Source organism: Haemorhous mexicanus, chromosome 9 (genome assembly GCF_027477595.1).
Source record: "Haemorhous mexicanus isolate bHaeMex1 chromosome 9, bHaeMex1.pri, whole genome shotgun sequence".
Lineage (NCBI taxonomy): Eukaryota > Metazoa > Chordata > Aves > Passeriformes > Fringillidae > Haemorhous > Haemorhous mexicanus.
The window spans coordinates 26,386,550-26,407,091 of record NC_082349.1 but is presented as its reverse complement, the minus strand read 5'-3'; the positions used below and the strand labels follow the sequence as shown (position 1 = coordinate 26,407,091).

Genomic DNA, 20,542 nt, shown 5'->3' with positions numbered 1-20,542 from the left:
TAGGCCAGCAGAACAATCTACTGCACTCCAGTTTTGCTTCAAATCTGTGCAAACTTTCTCATACAGTGGGAGAAAAGTTATGCAGAGGTGTAACCTCAAATACATGAATTTGAAGGGAAAAAAACCCCTACCACCAGTCTAGGAAGATGATACTCAAACTTCAATATGCAGACTCTTTTTGCATGGAAGTGATGGCTTGGGAGTATAAATAAAAGTTTGAGAGGTCTCTGTTGTGGACTCCTGGAATTTAATTTCAAAAGGATTTATAAAATTAATGCAATCTGTGTTTTATGGTCAGAAAAAACTGCATGGCTGTAACTGTTTATGGTTACAATTCAGTGTCTTGGTACATGCTCAGCATGAAATACGAGCAGGGTCTTTCTTTATACCTTTATTGTTTGCAGAATCATGTCCAAATCATTTTACAAACAATTACACCACATAAAGCTTGAGTATTTATCTGGTTGTATAGACAGATTATTATATTCTTAGGCTGTAAATTCCTGTTGGTTCACAAGAACCTCTGTGCTCTCCTGGAGGCAGTCAGCTTCCTGCAGGCTCTTGTGAGAATATTAATATCTCACATATATGCACAGAGCATATTTATTCAGTGACACAATGTTCATTATAATGGATGGAGGTGCTGAGTGTTCAGTTGCAGGACTGTTCTGCTGGAAATATCCATCTTTTAGGGTTCACTTACAGACCAAATTACTGCTGGGAAGGAAAAATTTCCCACCAAGATCCAAAACCATAGCAAAGGTGAAAATGTCATGATGAGTGCTGATTTGAGTGAATGTGAATCCAGCATTTTATTTAAACTCATCAGCTAGAAAAATTAAAGCTCTCACATTCATATATTTTGAGTGAATGTGAATCCAGCATTTTATTTAAACTCATCAGCTAGAAAAATTAAAGCTCTCACATTCATATATTTTAATTCATTCTTAGCTGTTTCAACTTAGACTGAAAACTGGAACTGATTGTTTCTATATATTCAGGATTCCACATGACCTTTGTCATCTCTGAAAACCTCATGATCTTGCATAGATGGTTTAATGAAATCTCTGCAGGATATTAGAAACCCCAATCCACAGGGGTGGGTCTGAGGTACAGAGGGAAGCTGTGGCTTGTCTTCACTGAGCTCCTACATGATGCAATCAACACCTGATCTGCGATAGGGCACACAAAAAAATTGTTTAGGCACCTTTTAAAAAGTGTTTCTAGGCTGATCCACTGAGTTGGAGAGATTTGGACTGAAAGCAAAATGCCGCTGTTAGGGATACACAAAATTTCAGCATCTGGAGTTGCTGTAAGTCTCTTGAACTCATCACTGTGGGCAGCTCCAGAGCTCTTGGTCAGGGCAGTCACCCTGTCCAGCAATGCTGGTTTGGACAGAGGAACATGGATCTGTTAACCACACTTTGCAGTGAAGACAAACCACAATGCAATTTTCCCAAGGACATTAAAAGAGAAAGCAGCCTGGGTCTTCTGAATCTCACCTGTTTTCTGTCCAATGTGTGAACTGTGAGCTTATGTGCAGACATTGCTGAATGATTTTTGCACTGCTGTACATCATAATTATGTACAGACATTGCTGAACGATTTTTGTACTACTGCTAACAGACAAGAATCTGATGATGCATATTTTTCATTAATGACTAGCATGAATGGGAAAAAAAAAACCCAACAATCCTTCCCCTGACAATTTGTGAAGTTTTCCCTTCAACAGTAAATATTATCACTGATGATGTTAATGAAGACATTAGTTTCACAGAATTTGAAGTACTGAAACACTCCACTGTTAACTAGCCTAGTGGGGTTTATGCTAATGTAAAATATAATAAAGTAGAGGCCACTATCTCTTTAAGCTGAAAGAAAGGAAACTTGTTTCTACTTCCAAGGGATGCCTAGTGTGTGCTTATCTAATTGACTGTGTATTTTGTCTAGGTGTTGAGGGAAAGCTAAGAGAATGAAGGCTCTAAGTCCCCAGTGGAAGCATGATATGGCGATGCGGTGCTGGTGCTGAATTATTCTCTCTGATGGCTCTATGGGAGTGGATAGCACTGAGTCTTCATTGCTGGGTTTTAGCAGTTGCTGCTGTCTCGGATCAGCATGCCACAAGCCCCTTCGACTGGCTCCTCTCTGATAAGGGACCCTTCCATCGCTCACAGGAATACACTGATTTTGTGGACAGAAGTCGACAGGGATTTAGCACAAGATACAAGATTTACAGGTATGAAGCAAAGGGAAAGCAATGACACAGATGCCATCCTTAGAAGTTGTAAATTATCAATAAGGGTTTCCTTTAAGGGAAAGGTTCAGTTGTGGGAACAAATCCATAGACACCAAATTCATTGCTGAAATATATGTAAGGCCACTGTGTATTACGGGAATGCTACTTGCGTTGTTTCTGTTTTGTTTGAAGAACTTTTGATAATTGATTATGTTGCTCTGAAAAAACTTTGTTGTTTACTACCTACCTCTGATCTGTCCTAGCAATGTGGTGAAAAATGTGTTAGGGATTCAAACACCACCTTTGGTTGCAGAGGGATCACCTTTGATCATGCATCAATTGCTTTCTGTGTGGCTCATCGGGACTTAAGCTGGGGTTTTAAGAATGAAATTGTGGCTCTGCATATACTGCTGACAGAGCAGACTTCGTGGTACAAAGGAGGGCATTTCAAAAGTGACTCCAAAATATTTCATGTTAGTTTATGCCATTTAATGTTTATCTATGCCATTGCTTTGAAAAGGGGGGTTCTCTTCCCTGAGGAATGGAGTGATAAGAGCCACTGTGAATTTTAACAGAGGTTGCAGGTGTTTGGTCTATCACAAATCTTGGCATTAGGCTGGCCCAAAGAATAGAAAAAAACAGGGGAAGACTTCAAAAGTATAGGTCTGCTTGAGGATTTGGGCTTTGCTGTGGAATTGCTTCAATGATATGTTTGTAACCTGTAAGTCTCTGTTTTGAGACAGCACTGGTGAAATTTCTCCTCAATCATGTGCAATGGGTGTAACTCAGTAGCATCCAATATTATCAAGGAATGGGCAGGAAAAGGGGAGCTCAGTCTAATTTGAGTGGCCTAGTGGCAAATAGACAGAAGGACAAATGAGAGACCAGGAGAGATTAAAGACTGGGAAAATAAATCTATAAGCAGAGAGACTTTTTACTTCAAATTGTGATGGATTCCTCCCAACAGACAAAAGCAAGTGGGGCAGCAGGGCAATACAGGGCAGATTTTCTGCTCCCCTAATAAGTGTCCATCCTACAAACAGAGACCATGTTGGTATGGGAAGACACACACTGATTTCACTGAAAAGCACAGAACAGCTTGTGCAAATGTCATTGTCACCTATTTTGGGATACTATTCCCTAGTCCTTCAGAAGAAGGTTAGAGTGACATATGCCTATATGTATATTATATTTAGTTCAGTGTCCAGTAGCCTGTGACAAAAGTGCTGGCCTCAGCGTGTAAAAATTTTATTTTTAAGGAGTTGGCTTTCTTTTCCTTTCCCAAATTCATGCAGTAGAGGGCACTCTGTTGCAGGTCAATTTTGCAGTGGGCTCCTTTGCGATCTACAGAGAAATTAAACCCATTTTGAAAATAAAGTGTGATTTGGAAATATGCTTGATGAAGTGGCTTGTCTTAACAGAACAGCATTGCCCAATATTTACTGCATTTTAAAAGCCAGCTGTCAGGACCAATAATGTAAAGCCAATAATGCAGAGACTGAGGCAGCATATTTTATTCCCATTATTCTGCATTAGTCAAAACTGAACCAAAATTATCTTGCTAAAACATGAAAGATGGAATTGTATTTCATTTGAGCTCTTACAATCAGGTCCTTGAGAATTTTCCTCCTCTCAGCCATCATTACAGCAACATTGTTAACTTTCACAGATCTGTAATCACACTGCTAATATTTATTTGGGTTTGTGCATAGGTTCAAATTGACTTTAATTTACACAACCCCACAGAAAATGTTTCCCAGCTTTAGTTCCATTCTCTGCCTATTCCAGGAAGTCAAAAGAGCCATAAGCTGTACTTTTTTGATTCGGCCCTCCAAAAACAAATCTTATTGTAAAGTTTCCTTGTGAAATATGGTCCCATTAGTGAGCAGTGCAGAACGCTGTGACCTTGTTAGAAGCCACACACTGTAAATTTAATCCCTGTTGCTTTTCTATGAGCTTTTCCAGGCTCTAGGACTTGGAGCCTCATTGTCTGTTCATTCCCTCACCTGTCTTTTACCTAATGGAAAGGATCCCTCAGGCACAGGTCATTATTTGAAGGGAGAGGTAAGGAGGAGGAAAGCCCCTGCCTACAGGGACTCAGCTGAATTAACCAGGGAGAAAGGTGCTGAGAGAGCCCCTCCAGTCCCTGAGCTCTTCAGCCCTAGAACCACATACCTGAGACCTGAAATTTAAAGGTTAGGATGAAGGGAAGTCTTCCTTCATTTTAAATCCATGTCAGCTCAAAATCCATGGAGTTTAAGATGTGTAGGGTGAGGGACTCCAGGGGATGGTGCCCCACCTGAACCCTTCCTGGCAGGATGCTGGTAGCACAGTGGGGTCAGACAGAAAATGACTGACGACCCCTTTTCTTTTTTATTGGCACAAATGTGGCAAGAGGCTGCGGGCTACCTAAAGGAATGTTTCTCTTCTAAAAGGGGCTGGCTCCAGAAGAACCAACGGGGCTTTGGGCAGTGGCAGCTCACCTCCTGTGTCTCCAGGCTGACACAAGAGATGACCAATTGTATCTCTCTGCCAAAACCCATCAAGTCCTGCTGCCCATGGGAACCAGCTTAGGAAGAACAACCTCACACTGGGACTGTTTGTCTACAACTAGCAGAAATGAAACAGCCTTAATAAAAATAACATAAAGTCAGCAGTGAATTGCACATATTCCATGCCATAGTTCAAGGTGTGTAGCAGGAGATTTCAGCATGAGACTGCTGTCTGACTTTTGCTTTCCAACAGTGGAACAATTATTCAGTGACTAGAATGATATTTTCATTTCCCCTCCATTTGCAGTCTCAGGAGAGGCAATAATGATGTGGAAAAAAAAAAAGTCTTGATGGAATCTGTAATATCACAAGATTTTATTTCATTCCCTCATTAAAAACATTCTCTATTTTAATCAAAATCATATTAGAAAAGCAGAGAGTACTTGTTATTCTGCTCTTGGTTATATCAAGTAATGCATTTTTCTGTAAATACCAAAGTTACAGGTGCAAAGGACTTTGTCTTTTACCATTGTTTGACACTGGTTTGAATGGGGTCAAGGTCAAACACTGCAGGCCCATGAAAGATGCAGAATGATTAAAATCAGATAATAGGACAGAGAAATTGGAAAAGTACTCAGTAGAGAGAATAACAAAGAATATTAAAATGGAATTTACTTGAAGGATACATTGTCATTATTTTTCAGCTATTGAGTAAAACAATGTTGTGCTAATTCTTCTATTTCTGCCACTTTCATGGCAGGAGACAGACTGATTTTAAAGTTTAATTTCACATATGGCAATTGTTTTTAATGATACTCAGTAGGTTTACTTTTTTCAGTTCTTGTTTTACGTAACCTGTTTCCATTTAAAATTCATGCAGTCAAACTTTAAGCCTAAAATAAGAAAATGGATCACTCTATGGACTGTGTGCTAGCATTTCTGTTTTCATGGAATCACAGAATGGTTTGTGTTGGAAGGGACCTTAAAGATCACTCAGATCCCATGGGAAGGGACAACTTCCACAATCCCAGGTTGCTCCAAGCCCCGTCCAACCTGGCCTTGGACACTGCCAGGGATCCAGGGGCAGCCACAGCTTCTCTGGGCACCCTGTGCCAGGGCCTCCCCACCCTCACAGGGAAAAATACCCAATCTAAATTTACCCTTTTTCAGCTTAAAGCCAAGCTCCCTGTTGGCATGCCAATAAGGCAAAAAGCAACTGCTTTGTATCCACTGTGGTCACTGTAAACAAGTGTTCATCTGACCATGAATCTGTTATAAATTATTGGGATGAAGCCAAAGATTTGCACCAAGGAACACACTGATTAACTTAGCCCAATTTCTAATAGGAGGTCTTACCTTCAGCATATTTTTTAAAACATAAAAGTTACACTTTTTCTTATCTCTGTGTCTGGCTTTTGTAGCATCAAACAATCATGTGATAAAACCAACTAGGGCATCAATTGTGGGAATGTACCAGCAGAAAAATCATCTGCTACCTGTATTTTTTTCTATACATTAAGGTTCAGTTATGTTCATGGGCAAACAAGCTGGCTCTCTCCACGGCCAGGAGTATTCAGGAGTTACAGGACAGAGCTGAAAGAGATAAACAACTATGAAATAAGTTTTAATCTGGTATTGCAGAACACTAAATAATATACAACTGGTGTTATCAACATTGTTATAAGTTGGAAATTGTGGGCTGGTTGTGTTGATTATGTGATTATTATGGCAGTGTTCTATTCCCTCTAATGCTTCAAAGGAAATTCCTTCCTGTAGGAAATTTAATAATTGCCATGGATTTTGGTGGTATTCTTTGTCACTGATCTATGAAGAAAACCAGAAAGCACCTGGATGGCTGCTGAATACCTCTAGAGTCATGGGAATGCTGTGTCAATATTTCATGGAAGGTGGCTCCTGCAGTTAGCATCAATAAGTATTTTGGCAAGGAAAACCAAGTTTATAATTTGTTATTTAATACACAAAAGGAGTGCTGTGCCTCTTATGTAAATCAGCCACCCAGACAAAGGAATTTAAATCCAAACAGAATGAGACAGAGGGGTTACCAGGATGGAAAGAGTGATTGTGAAATTATGCAAAGAACTTACATTGTATCAGAAGAGGTAATTTCTACAGAGATAGGGAAGTATTCAACCTATCAAATAAGGTCTTGAGGAAATCTCCTCAGGGACACTGTGGAGTTTTGTTGAAGCAAAACGATTTAAAACCTGAAACAAATGTGAAAAATCAGGGGAAGAAAGAGCCTCATTCTTTCTTTTAAGGTGGAAATACTTGACAATATTTTGGGGGGGGAAAAAAAGAGAGTTGAAAGAGAATACAATTCCTGCCAACAGAGTACATATTATAAAGTAAGATGAACTATCTAAACCAAAAGCCATCACCGTCTCAAAACCAAATTGGTATAAACTGGCTATGAATAAATTTAGGTTGGTTCTTTAGAAAGTGTTCCTAATCATTGAAGAAATTCTGGGATATACAAAGTTACAGAACCTTCCCAATCATACAAATAGGAGGAAAGGGTTTTATGATGCGATGCAGATAAAAGTGGATGAAGTTTTAGTGACCACTGACATCCTTTGGGACAACTACACCTAACAAGTGCCCAATACTACTTTGCAAAAGGTAAAAAAAGGAATCTCTTGAAGCAGTGAGTTGCCCTTGGCAGCATGGCATTCATGTGGCTTGAGAAGATTCCCTTAGAGGTTGTTTTAAAAGGGATTGTGTTCTTGAACATCTACAAAGATAGAAGCATTTGAAAATAATGCTATCAAGTTAAAGATAAGAACACATTGGGTTCTTCTCCTTTGTTCTGAATCCTCTGGTGACTGAACCCATAGGGCAAAGTGAGCAAGTCTCAAGACTGTAACAGGACACCCACTAGTATGTTTCAACTCCTGTGTGTGAACCTAAGTAGGGTCAACATTAGTTGGCTTTGTCATTTTTTTAATCGTTATCAAAATATTTTAGCCCACAGTTCTCACTAGACTTGACACATGTGACAGACAGTGTTAATAAAATCCTAGGGGCTTCAGTTGTGCAGGTGCACAATATGCCCTGAATCACAACTTTCACTCCAGTTACAGTCTGGAATAACATTTCCTTGTGCTCTTCCTGAGGCTAATTTGAACTGATTAATCTGGACTTTCAAAGCATGGAGAAGAACTAACAAAGCTCTTCCAACAGTGGTTTTCAATACAGGTGTTTTAATGGGAATAACAGGAGTAACAGCAATCTCTGCCTTTTCCAGCCATTGGCTCTATCAGTAAATAGCTTCTGGTCTGTGTTGGAATTGGTTCCTTTAGGGAATATTCCATTAAACTTGGTAGATAAAATGTACAGAAATCAGATGAATCATCATTCCCAGAATGCTTGCAAATGGCTAGACTGGGGAATGCACTAAGTCCTCCTTATAATTTCAGGGGCTCACAGGCTGGTAAGAGGGAAGAGCAGCTCAAAGAGAGTTTTTGGGATTGTGAGTTGATAAATTTCTGCTAGAAAAATAGTATTTGTAACCCAGCACATTTTTAAGAGTGTCTGGATATGAAAAACATCAATGAGTTTAATTTTGGGATTGTGATACAACAGCCTCTCTTATTCTAGTTAGCTGGGCATAGAAAAACATGGCACCAGTTAAATGACTAGGTGTGGTGAAACTGCTTGAATAAGCACACACCTGAGCAAAACTAAAACTTTACATGATCATATTCCAGGTCTAGATATACCTTGATAATATCCTCCAAAATCATTGAATTTCCATCCCTTTGTACCAAATGCAAATCCCTTTCATAGGAAAGCAGTTTTGGTTTAATTTTAGAGCCTAAAAACGTAACAGGTCATGATGCTTTACAATTAGGAATCCCTGTTATCAATATTATATAATATCAATATTATATTTGTTTCTTGATCAGAATCAGAATCAGGGGGTTCAGTATCAGGGGGACTCTGGAGGGTATGTGCTTGTGAAAAGGTGGAAATAAAGGATGAGAAAATTTAAACTGAGAAACCATGCATACATGACAGAAAAGTTTAGAACATATTTTCAGATGAATTATAACCAGACCTATTTAGTTTAGCCAGAATATTAAAGGATTGACAGGTCCCTAGACTGGAGGTTCACAAAAGTGAAGGAGGGTTTGGCTATCTCCAGTATCACTGGGACAATCAGGGGACTCCTAAGATGGATATCAGAGACATAAAAGGTGCAGAAGATAGAGGCTGGACACTCGTTTAGGTCTGTGCTCACAATCCCAGTTGTGTAAGGGGTCTGCCATGCATGGATAGATGACATTTCCATGGGCAATAATAAAAGGGCCTGAGATCTTGTGGAAAAGAGCAGACAAAAATGAGGGCTCAGAGATGGACAGGGAGGCAGGCAGGCAGTTCTGATTCCCAAAATGACCCAGTCTTTCCAGCTCTCTGACATCTACGAGCCAGTGTGGCAGAGAAGTCATGTGCACTTTTTAGTCAAGAACAAAAGGAAAGGAAAGCACTTTTTACTCAGGAACAAAGGAGAAATCAAGTTCATTTTTGAGACTGATCCACAATATCAGCCCACATTTGAAGATCTTGCAAAAAAGGCCCCATCCCTGGAAGTGTCCCAGGTCAGGTTGGACGGGGTTTGGAGCAGCCTGGGGTAGTGGAAGGTGTCCCTGACCATGGCAGGGGGTAGAATAAGATGGGGTTTAAGGTCCCCTCCAACCCAAACCATTTTGTGAGTCTGAAAAGCATGATAGCCCCTGGAGGCACAGTGTATTTTTAAGTGATTCTGGCTTCCTGCAGGATCCTGCAGAACATTCAGTGTACCACAAGTTATTGATCAGAGAGCCCAATTCTACAGAGCCCAAAGGCCTCGAGAGTGTTTTTCCAGGGACCAGACTCAGACCTACCCCAGATCCCCTCACTCCACTCAGTATCAGCCCCCTGGGTTTCAGAGGAAGGGTGGAGTTCCTCTTGGTGAGCTGGAGCACTGGACAGGGTGCTGGGGAGCAGTGCTGGCTGTGCCAGCAGGATCAGGAGTGTTCTCAGGACTCAGCTTGACAAGAACACAAGCGTGTTTCAGCTTGGCAACAAAGGAGACTATTGATGCCAAGATTGCCTTCTGTATATCTTTTTTTTCATAATACACTGCAGGAGTTTGTGTTTTGACAATCTCTCTTTGTATTTCTCCTTATTTGTTCTGTGTATTTAATCAAAGATCCTAAAGAAACTCAAATGGCAAGGAGAAGAGCAAATCTTATTTTTTGTAAACATTATTATAATCTATTTCTGGAATATACTCTCTTTCAAAATCTAATATTTAAGGATAATTATTAGATCAAACCTCCTACTGATATGTTTCCCAAGAACAAAGAACATTTATGTAGAGAATCTGGTGTGTCATCATTTCAGTTAGTGAGTTCATGAATCATTTAAGTTGCCCTAAAAAAATTAGTATAATAGAGGCTGTAACTTAATGGTTTCATGCAATCACTGAAGTAGTGTAAAAAGCTGTTTAACACTAATAACAGACACATTCTTCAGTCAGCAGGGTAGTCTGACAGGATTTTGCACATGAAATCAGGTCATTTTCATTAATGATTTGAAGACATTTCGTTAGTTTGGTCTTTGTTCTTTCATTGCCCTTCCTTTTCATTTTCATTTCAGTAGCCCTGCAGGTACTATGAGTGATGTTCAAGGTGTAGAGGATATCAAACGCTGATGACTTTCATAAAGGAGAAAACAATTACCAAGATTTCTTTTAGTTACTGAAGACAAAAGGAAATTCTTTTTTATTATTACTTGAATCAAATTCTCTGTGCTTTTGTTTGGACCCCCATGTTGCTGTTTTTCTTACTGCTAGGGCAGTAGCTGTCTCCAAACTGAATGGCTTTCAGGTTTTTCTTTTTGACCATATGTTAAGTCTATATGGGTGGCACGTTATACCTGATACAGAGAAAAATGACTGAGTAGCACAGAAACCTTCTCTGTATAAAAAGCCAGTGATATTGATTGGAGTGTGTGATTCTTTCTATAGAAGGGCATTTGTGCCTTTGCCACGCAGGACAAAGAACAACTGACACCGAATGTGCTCACTCAAGAATTTTTGTCATTTTCTTCTACTATCATTAAGTTAAGGTTGTGGTCAGTATCTCTGAATCCAAATCTTACTTGTCTTGTATCTTGGATTGATTGATTCTACAGGTTTTCACAGTCATTATGCTGGTTGTGAATTTATTTTATTTTTTTTTTTGTAGCTACAGGTTCATTCCAGCAGAGACCCTTGTGAAGAAAAGCAATACTTCAAAATAATGTCTTGTTGCTCGATTCTGCCTAGAATCCCAATATGATTGTTATGGATAACAGTATTCTTAAGGTCATTAATGGCTCTGTATCTCAATTCATCTCCTGATACTCTCCATTTCTACTTTATTTATGCAGCTTGAGAAGATATTGTTACTGACCAGACAATTTGATATATACAGAGCTCTGAAAAATACACATGCAGAGCCCACCAGCAATTTAGAAGCTGTGTATGCAGGTCTCACATGCATCCATTCTATCCAAGAGATAGAATCTGGCTTTGAGGAGTGAATGCTAACTTCTCAAGGGAAAAGCACATATAGAGGTTTTGACTTAGATGAGTAACATAATTCAAAATCAAAACAGAGCAGGCACTACTAAATATTCAGAAAAAAAAAGCAGAATCTGAGTACTGAGGAAATATAATTGATCAATCTAAACTAAATATTTGTGGTTCAGCTAATTCTGAACTATATCCTTACAGTTCTTGAACTATAGCTAATATAGATTGGATTGGATGCTTTACTAGGAACTCAAATACAGTGTCATCTTTACTTCCTGATATATATATGCTCTAAGAATAGAAAGTAAAAAAAACCATTATCAAGTCACATCTAATTGTATTTTATTTTAACTACATCTTTAGCCATTTACAAAAAATACTGTCTGCATATAATAATGATGATGATGATGATGATGATGATAATAATAATAATAATAATAATAGTAATAATAATAATGGCTAAACTTTACACAGCATAAGCAATCTGATAACCTGCATTAACAAACAGAATGTGGCATTTTGTCTGCATTTCATGTATTTCCCCATGCAAAATAAATTTTAAAAATAATTAATAAGTTCAAGTGATTAATAGAGAATACATAGGATTCAAGCAAACAAGCAAGAGACCAATTATTTTCAGAGATGCTTCAGTTTCAAGACTCAGGAATCTCAGGCCTCCCTTGTAGTGGAGAAACAGGTGGGCTCACAGCCCTGCAGGGTAATTAGCCAAGGCCTTTTAGCCAAGAGATGAAGGCTGGAGGCAAGTACCTGCACATAACAGGAAGAAAGTTCCTCTTCCTCCTCCTCAGCTCCTCAGAATTTGACAAGCAGGGCTGGCACCTCCTGCACCAGGCACGAGGCTCTGGAACTAGAAGGCCAGACAAGTGATGAGGTGGGCAAAAGTCCTCCTGTCATTGTGGGGCCTCCTAAAACACCACCACCTGTACCCTAAAAGCACCTGGATGAACTTTTGGAGCTTTTTGGAACTGGTCTTGAAGGAGCCAGCTGGGAAAGATGCCTCCTGGATCTGCTGCTTGTCTGCAGCTGGGATTTTGTGAGCAGAGTGAAGGTTGGGGCTGTCTCGGCCACAGCAAACATGGAGTAGTTGAGTTTAAAATCTCTGGTGGCAGGAGGAAAAATGCCAGCAAAACCTCAGCTCTGGCCATGAGGAGAGCAGCCTCAGGCTGATCAGGGGACTAGCGAGCAAGGTCCCCTGGGAAAATGTTTTAAAGGTGCTGGGGCCCATCAGCACTGGTCAGTTTTGCTGGTCAGCAATTCCCAAATGCTGGAAATCAGACGAGGCAGAAGACCTGCTTGGCTGAACAGGGATCTTCTCTTGGAAATAAGACTAAAAAGGAAGGTGTGGAAGCAGTCAGATGATGTGGGGAGAATACAGAGATGCTTGGGGAGAAAATCTGTGCAGCCAAAGCTCAGCTGAAGTTAAAGCTACCAGAACTGTTGGGGAAAATTAAAAGAGTTTTTTCAAATACTGTAATGGCAAATGGCAGAGTAAAAATACCATTGGCACAGGCCAGGATGAGGATGGTCACCTCACAAACTGGGACAGGACAAGGTAGAGGTGTTTATTGCCTTCTTTCCCTCTGTCTTCAACATGTGTGATGGACACAGAGAGTTTCACCGCTGTGAGCTGGAGGACCCTGTCCATGAAAATGATCAACTCCCAGTCTATCCTGAACTTGTGAGGGATCTCCTGCTCCAGTTGGATCCCTACAAATCCATGGGGCCCGGTGGGCTTCATCCAAGAATCCTCAAAGAGCTCCTGATGTCATTGCAAAATCTCTCATGATGATTTTTGAGCAGTCTTGGGAATCCAGAGAAGTCCCAGCTGCCTGAAATTTGGCAAGTGTTCTGCTGATATTCAAGAAGAAGAAGGAGGACCCTGGAAACTACAGGTCTGTCAGCCTCCCTTCAGGGCCTGATAAAATTATGGAGAATGTTATTCTGGGAGGTATTGAAAAACACCTGGTGGACAACACAGTCATTGGTCACAGCCAGCACAGCTTCATGAGGGGAAAGTCCTGCTTATCAAACCTGATTTCCTTTCATGACAAGGTGACCCACCTGGCTGATCAAGGGAAGCCTGTTGATGTAAACGTTTTGGATTTCAGTAAAGCTTTCCAGACTGTCTTTTCAAGGATCCTTCTGGACAAAATGTCCATCCCACAGCTGGATAAACATATCATGAAATGGATGAGCATCTGGCTCACAGGTTGGGCACAAAAGGTTATAGTGACTGGGGTGACATTCGACTAGCAACCTGCCACTAGTGGGGTTCCACAGGGCTCCAAAGTCTCCATTAACCACCTGGACATAGGACTGGAAGGCATACTCAGCAGATGATACAAAACTGGGAGGAGCTGTTTGATTCCCTCAGAAAGGCATTGCAGAGATGGGCAATCACCAAACATATGGACTTTAACAAAGAAGGTGCTGCCCATGGGACAGAGCAACCTTGGCTGTGTGTATGGAGTGAGGAACAAGAGGCTGGAGAGCAGCTTGGGAAGAGCCCTGGGGATCCTGGTCCATGGCCAGGTGGATCTGAGTCAGCAGAGCCCTGGCAGCCAGGAGGGACAGCCCTGTCCTGGAGGCACCATGCCCAGCACCAGCAGCCAGGGAATTGTCCCACTCTGCTCTTGGGTGGCCTCACCTCACTGCTGGGGTTTTGGGTGCCACAATATAAAAAAGATGCTGAACTGTTAGAGAGCATCCAAAGGAGGGCTTTCCTTAAGGGGAAGCCTTAGGAGGGTCACTGAGGGCAGCTGGAGGAGACTGAGGGGAGACCTCACTGCAGCTACAACTTCCTTGTGAGGGGAAGAGGAGAGAGATGGACACTGATCTCTTGTCTCTCATGGCCTGGGACAGGACTCATGGGAGTGGCCTGAAGTTGTGTCAGGGGAGGTTTAGGTTGGATGTCAGGAAATAGTTCCACCCTCTAGAGTGTGGTGGGCACCAAACAGCTTCCTCAGAGAATGGGTGCAGCCCCAAGGCTGCCAGAGCTCCAGGAAAACTTTCTCAGGGACAGGGTGGGATGGTTGGGGTGTCCTGTGCAGGGCCCAGAGCTGGACTCAAAGATCCTTGTGGGTCTCTTCTAAACTGGCAGATTCTGTGTTTCTATAATGATGCTTTTGGTAGCAAATCACCAGGCTTGATAAATTAGAACATGTGGAAAATGTGTAGACTGTGGTGCTTGTTAAACTACTGATGTCTAGAGCCCAAATATTGGTGATTATTGTGAGAATGAATCAGTGTGAATATGAATGCATGTGTTTTTATATATTCATGAGGATACATTTCTGTACATGTGCACGTATGCATGTGCATGTGTGTGAATATAGAGATATGTGGATATATACATGTATAAATATAAAGATAGATATAGATGAGGAAAATAAATTAGTGATTTAATGATTCACCTTTTTGCAGAGAGAAGAATAATGTTGATTAGAAAGAAAAGTTTACATCCTCTGCAGTCTGGTGTCTGAATAGGAGCCTTTGGCCGAGGCATTAATGAAGTTTGCTATGGACATTTGCTCATGAATCAGACATCCAGAAAATCTTTGTAACCCTGGCAATGCCAAAAGATCTTTCCTGATTAGATCCTTGTATTAAAATTCCTATGGCAGAAACGTTCTGTCACATCTTGCTGCATTTTCTCATGGTTTTGGTCAATTCTAGATTATGCCTTTAACTTATCCATTAAATTTTAGCTGTGGCTGTAATAGAAGACTTCTGATAATCTGTAACTGAAACACATTACCATGAAACTTTCCTTTTCATTACCATGAAACTTATTTTTCATACAGGGGCTACCATGACTTTGCTCCATTTTTTTCTCTGTCTTTCCATATGATTCTGGATACAGTTAATGAAATTAGCCTTGATGAGGTACAGAAAAATTTGGTGTGTATGTGACTACAGAAGGCCTTCATTTAAATCTCAGCTTTCCATAGATTCCTTCTGTGGTAATGTCATGGGAAATTTAAATGCTGTAGGTTTTCCACCTGTACCTTCATTTCTAGGTTCACCATGTGCTCATGTGTTGATGGTGCTGTCAATATATGTTTGATAAATATTAGAGGTGGTGCACAACTCCAAACTTTCAAAGAATCTGAAAGGAGTTGTTGTTGAGCTCTGTGCCTAGGACTGCTTTGTTCCTTAGATACCTCTGCCTTTACACTTTTTTTTTTAATTGGTTTTGTTTTTGTTGTTTTGTTTTGTTTCAGGCCTTTTGCAGTGCCTGGAAGATATTTTTATTGTAGTTGCCTTTGAAATTTGATATTTCTTTAAGTAGAACTATTTCTCCTGTGGTTGGCTTCAAAGGCACATCTGTTTATCTAGGATTCTGCCTGATGAAGTAATGATTATATCTATTTTTACTGCTGACTCCTTGGCCTGGGTGAGCACAAATGTGTGCTTGTTTACACGTTCTGAAGTAGCAGTTCTGTGTGACTTGGGTGTGTGTTTCCTTGGCACCCAAACCATGAAGGAGTCTCAGAAATCAATGTAATACGTCAAACTCCCTGACACTTGTTCTTTCAGAGAGACAAAAACAATCAAAAAAAAACCCCAAAATAAACAACCAAACAGTTGTTTAAATTGTTGTTAAATTTTTTTTACAGTGGTGGTCATTTTCCCATTCTATGAGATTGGTAAAATGTGAATCACTTAAAAAGGAATTTTAAACATAGTAATTAATTGGAATTAGAGATAATTAACAAGAACATTTAAAATTAAAAGTTGTGAAGTAGGACATTAAAATGAGAGAAAAAGAATTGTACTTCTACTTTTAAAATGTCTTCCTGTACCAATTCAATATTTATAGGGAGATAAAATTAGATATACAATGTATGTCACACTTATTTCACTCTATTTCTCTTGTCTTCACAGTTAAACCATGAGAATTCCAAACCATGAGTGGGTTTGCAAGATGTTATATGGTTGTTGACAGCAATAAAATAGTATTTGTGTAGTATTTATGCTAAAACAGTGGGACTTGGCAAGTTTCTGCACCATAAAAACTGAGGTCATGGGATTCCTGTTTCTGTCTCAGCTTAAATCTCTGGAAATTCCCATGTAAGGCTGATATGCATGAGTTGCCATTCCTCTCTCCTTCAGAAGAATTAGTTCTGTCACACTGACTGGACTAAAACAATAGGCAAAGGTCAGTTTTAGTTAAGTAAACTTGGTAATATTTCCAAATTTAGGGAACAGAATTTTTGAGAGAGGATAGGGTGGAAGAAAGGTCCACCATCACATTACCAAACGAATTTGTGGCTGACAGCTCTGTCTGAACAGCAGGTGCCTGAGATGAAGTGGTTTTATTCTTGTGAAATATGCATTTCCTAGCTGTAAAAAAAAGCTTGTGTTTTGCCTCTCTGTTGTCATGTGAGATCATCCTGAAACGTGCTAACAAATCAGTAATTTCAGAATTTGCTGGTCTGGCAAGAAACATTCCTTAAAACCAGTAAGGAAAGGAAGATGATGGTGACAATCCCACGAGTGGAAAGGCCACTGGAGTGATTGCCTGCTCTCACTACCTGCTGAGTGCAGGGAGAGGAAAGTCAAAGGGCAAATCCAGAGTAAATTCAGGGAGCCAGCTGTTCTTGGAGTGCCAGAATGAATACAGATGGCTTTTCCACAACTTGCTGTCCCCAGGCTTATCTTGCAGTCATGGCATTTATAAGAGAGTCATGTTTTGGCACTCATGTTAAACTCTGCAGAGACATTTTTGGGTGTGCCTTTGTGATAAGATCATCTTGCCCACTATGGTGTATGATCATCAAATGTGAAAATAATTTTAAAGTAATTTGTGCTTGATATGTCTAGAAATGGGTGAAATTCATTGGAAGATGTGCAGTAAGTTAGATATATTCATCTGCCTGTAACACCTCCCTGTATGTGTAACACCTACGAGCACAATGCTGATCCATGACTGTTGCTCTTTAGAGAAAGCAGGTTAAATCAAATCTAAAATCAGACTAAATGGGAAAGATGGTATTCTTGACTGGTAAGGGCCACTAACGCCCCTTACTTGAGGAAGCACAGAATGTTAAAAATCACAGAATGGTTTGGGTTGGAAAAATCTTAAATTCTATCCCATTCCACCCCCTGCCACAGTCAGGGACACCTTCTACTAGCCTAGGTTGCCCCAAACCCCATCCAACCTGGCCTTGGACACTTCCAGGGATCCAGGGGCAGCCACAGCTTCTCTGAGCACCCTGTGGCAGAGGTTTCTCTCTCTAGTCTTTTCTCATGAGACCCCACCTGGCGCTACACTCTGGGGTCCTCAGCATGAGAAAGACATGGACCTGCCAGAGCTGCTACAGAGGAGGCCACAGAGATGGTCCAGGGGCTGGAGCCCCTCTGCTCTGCAGCCAGGCTTGGAGAGCTGGGGGTGTTAATCCTTCAGAAGAGAAGATTCCAGGGAAAACTTAGAGCCCTTTCCAGTGCCTAAAGGGGCTTCAGAAGAGCTGGAGAGGGACTTGGGACACATGTCTGAAGTGACAGGACAAGGGGGAATGGCTTCCCACTGCCAGAGGGCAGGGTTAGATGGGATGTTGGGAAGAATTTGTTTCCTGTAAGGCCTTGGCACAGGGTGCCCAGAGAAGCTGTGGCTGCCCCTGGATCCCTGGAGATATCCAAGGTGAGGTTGAACAGGGCTTGGAGCAACCTGGGGTAGTGGAAGGTGTCCCTGCCCATGGCAGGGGGTTGGAGGTGGATGAGCTTTATAGGTTTTCCAACCCAAAACATCCTGTAATTTTTATGATTCTCAGAAAGAATGCAAGAAGCAGGGTGGCTTTCATTATTCAGGCAATCAGGCAATATCACCAGTTTTCCTCTGCATATTTACTACTAATCAGTATAGTTCTCCACAGTTTATAATTTCATGAGACATATCACTGAATATCTCACCTGTTCAGTCTTAGCAAAATGACCTGGAAGGTGCCCTACAGCATAAAACACAGAATCAAAACAGTCCCTATGTTTTCTGCTTGCTGAATTAAATTATCCTGCCACAAGGTTTGGTAATCTCTTTTAGTCAATGCTGAAAAGTAAGAAAGAAGTGAAATGAATGACTTCATATTACAAATGCCCCAGGCAAAGACACTTGTGTTATTTACCCTTTGGCTGTAACCAGGTCTAGAAAATCAGGAATCATTCTATCTCTGTAATAACATTATGCAAAAATGACATGACCTGTGACTTAGTCTTGTGGGGTATTAAACTCTCTGTCTCAGATGAAGTAATCCACTTCTAGTTAAAGCAGGGGGGCTGAACTGACAAACTGCAGAAATTTCTGGGTCTAGACTAGCATGAAATGGTATGATGATCTTCATCGTAAGTTGACAGGCATACAGAGGGAAATATATAAAAGCATAAATGTGTCCACTGTGGACTTGATGCTGAGACTAATCCAGCAAAAGGATTAGGATTTGGGATTTATTTAACTCCTTTCTAATATAAAGAGTGATGATGTTTTTCTCACTGATAGCAAATGGTGGAGTTTGGAGCAGTACTATGGAGATTTAATTCCCATGCTGTGAAATGAGGAACAGTCATGTTCCTCACAGGCAGAAGGCAGAAGCCTTCACAACCAGGCTGTTCAAGGACGGTACATTTACTTTTATGAGCTCAGCTATTACTAAGAAAAATGTTGGGTCTCTGGTTTCTGTGGTTGAAATGGCTCCCAAGATATTAGAAAGTCTTTTTTCTTAGCTCCATGACTGAAGAAGAAGTCGAGATTCATTGGTTCTGCTTTTCAAGGTTGTTTATTTTCTCTTTCTCTGACCTGCTGAGGTCTGTCCAGCAGGTCGGGTTGTGGCACAGTGACTGCCCTTGGGGTGGTGTTAACTTTTTATACTAGGAACTATGTGTACTTTATTTATAATAATTTTCTAATACCTATCACCTATGTTAGACAGTCTGTCTCTACTCTAAACCAATCCAAAAGTATTACAATCACAGCAGAAGATGGAGGACAAGAAGAAGAAGAAGAAGGATAGGACACACCCAGATTCCTCCATCTTGCCTCTGGCACCCCCATTCTAAATCCCCAGAATTCTGCTTTTTCACCCTGTGACAAATTACCTATCATTCTACTCAAACTCTTGTGGCTTGTTACTCTTCACACAAAGCTGGTAATTTTTTCCATGGGCTAAAATCGAAGGCACAGGTGTTTTTGACTCTGTGCCACGGTTTCTGAGCCCCTTGCCAGGGTCTCAAGTCCTCCAGGGCAGCCAGAGGAATGTCCTGGGTCCCGACAGTCGGGGTGCTGGAGAGTGGGAAGGCCCTGCAGAGGGGCCCAGGCAGGCTGGATTGATGGGCCTACACCAGTGGTGTGAGGGACAACAAGGCCGAGTGCCAGATGCCTACACTTGGTCCACAGTAACCCCCTGAAACTCCAGGCTGGGGCAGGGTGGCTGAAAGTCCCTGTTGGGAAAGGCCCTGGGAATGTTGGGGACAGAACTTAAAAATGAGCCCAGGTGTGCCCAGGTGGAGCAGAGGCCAATGGCCCCTGGGCTGTGCCAGCCCTGGTGTGGGCACAGGCCCAGGGCAGTGGCTGTGCCCTGTGCTGGCACTGCTGAGGGACCTCGAGTGCTGTGTCCAGTTCTGGCCCTCATGGCCAGAGAGACCTTGAGGGTCTGGAGCGTGTCCAGGGAAGGGAACGGGGCTGGGGAAGGGTCTGGAGCACCAGGAGGGGCTGAGGGAGCTGGGAAGGGGCTCAGCTTGCAGAAAAGGAGGCTCAGGAGGGACCTTGTGGCTCTGCACAACTCCTGACAGGAGGGGACAGCCGGGGGGGTCGGGCTGTGCTCACAGGAACAGGGACAGGAGGAGAGGGAACGGCCTCAGGCTGGGCCAGGGGAGGGTCAGGGTGGATATTAGGGAAAATTTCTCTCCTGAAATGGCAGTCAGGCCCTGGCACAGGCTGCTCAGGGCAATAGTGGAGTGCTGGAGTGCCCATCCCTGGAGGTGTTCAGGGGGTGTGGATGTGGCACTTGAGGACATGGTTCAGAGGTGAACATTGTGCTGAGCTGATGATTGGACTTGACAGCCTCAGAAGCCTTTTCCACCATTAGCAATTTTATGATTATATGGTTTCTCTTGGGTATTCCCAGGTTGTTGAACACCTTTTTCATACCAAATAAAATTTTAAAGCATTGTTTTCACCGAAGTCATTTAGATAATTGTTTACTAAAAAGAAACACAACTTTG

The 20,542-nt window shown here is 41.5% G+C and overlaps 1 protein-coding gene across 1 annotated transcript in view; it reads left to right on the top strand.

The window, feature by feature from the left end:
* The first annotated feature begins 1,963 nt into the window (after positions 1-1,963).
* LOC132330796 (BMP/retinoic acid-inducible neural-specific protein 3) overlaps positions 1,964-20,542 on the top strand; it is a 187,956-nt gene continuing 169,377 nt past the window's right edge. The window contains exon 1 of the mRNA XM_059853502.1: positions 1,964-2,236. Coding sequence (XP_059709485.1) covers positions 2,001-2,236 — 236 coding nt within the window. The 5' untranslated portion in view covers positions 1,964-2,000. The remainder of the gene's footprint in view (positions 2,237-20,542) is intronic.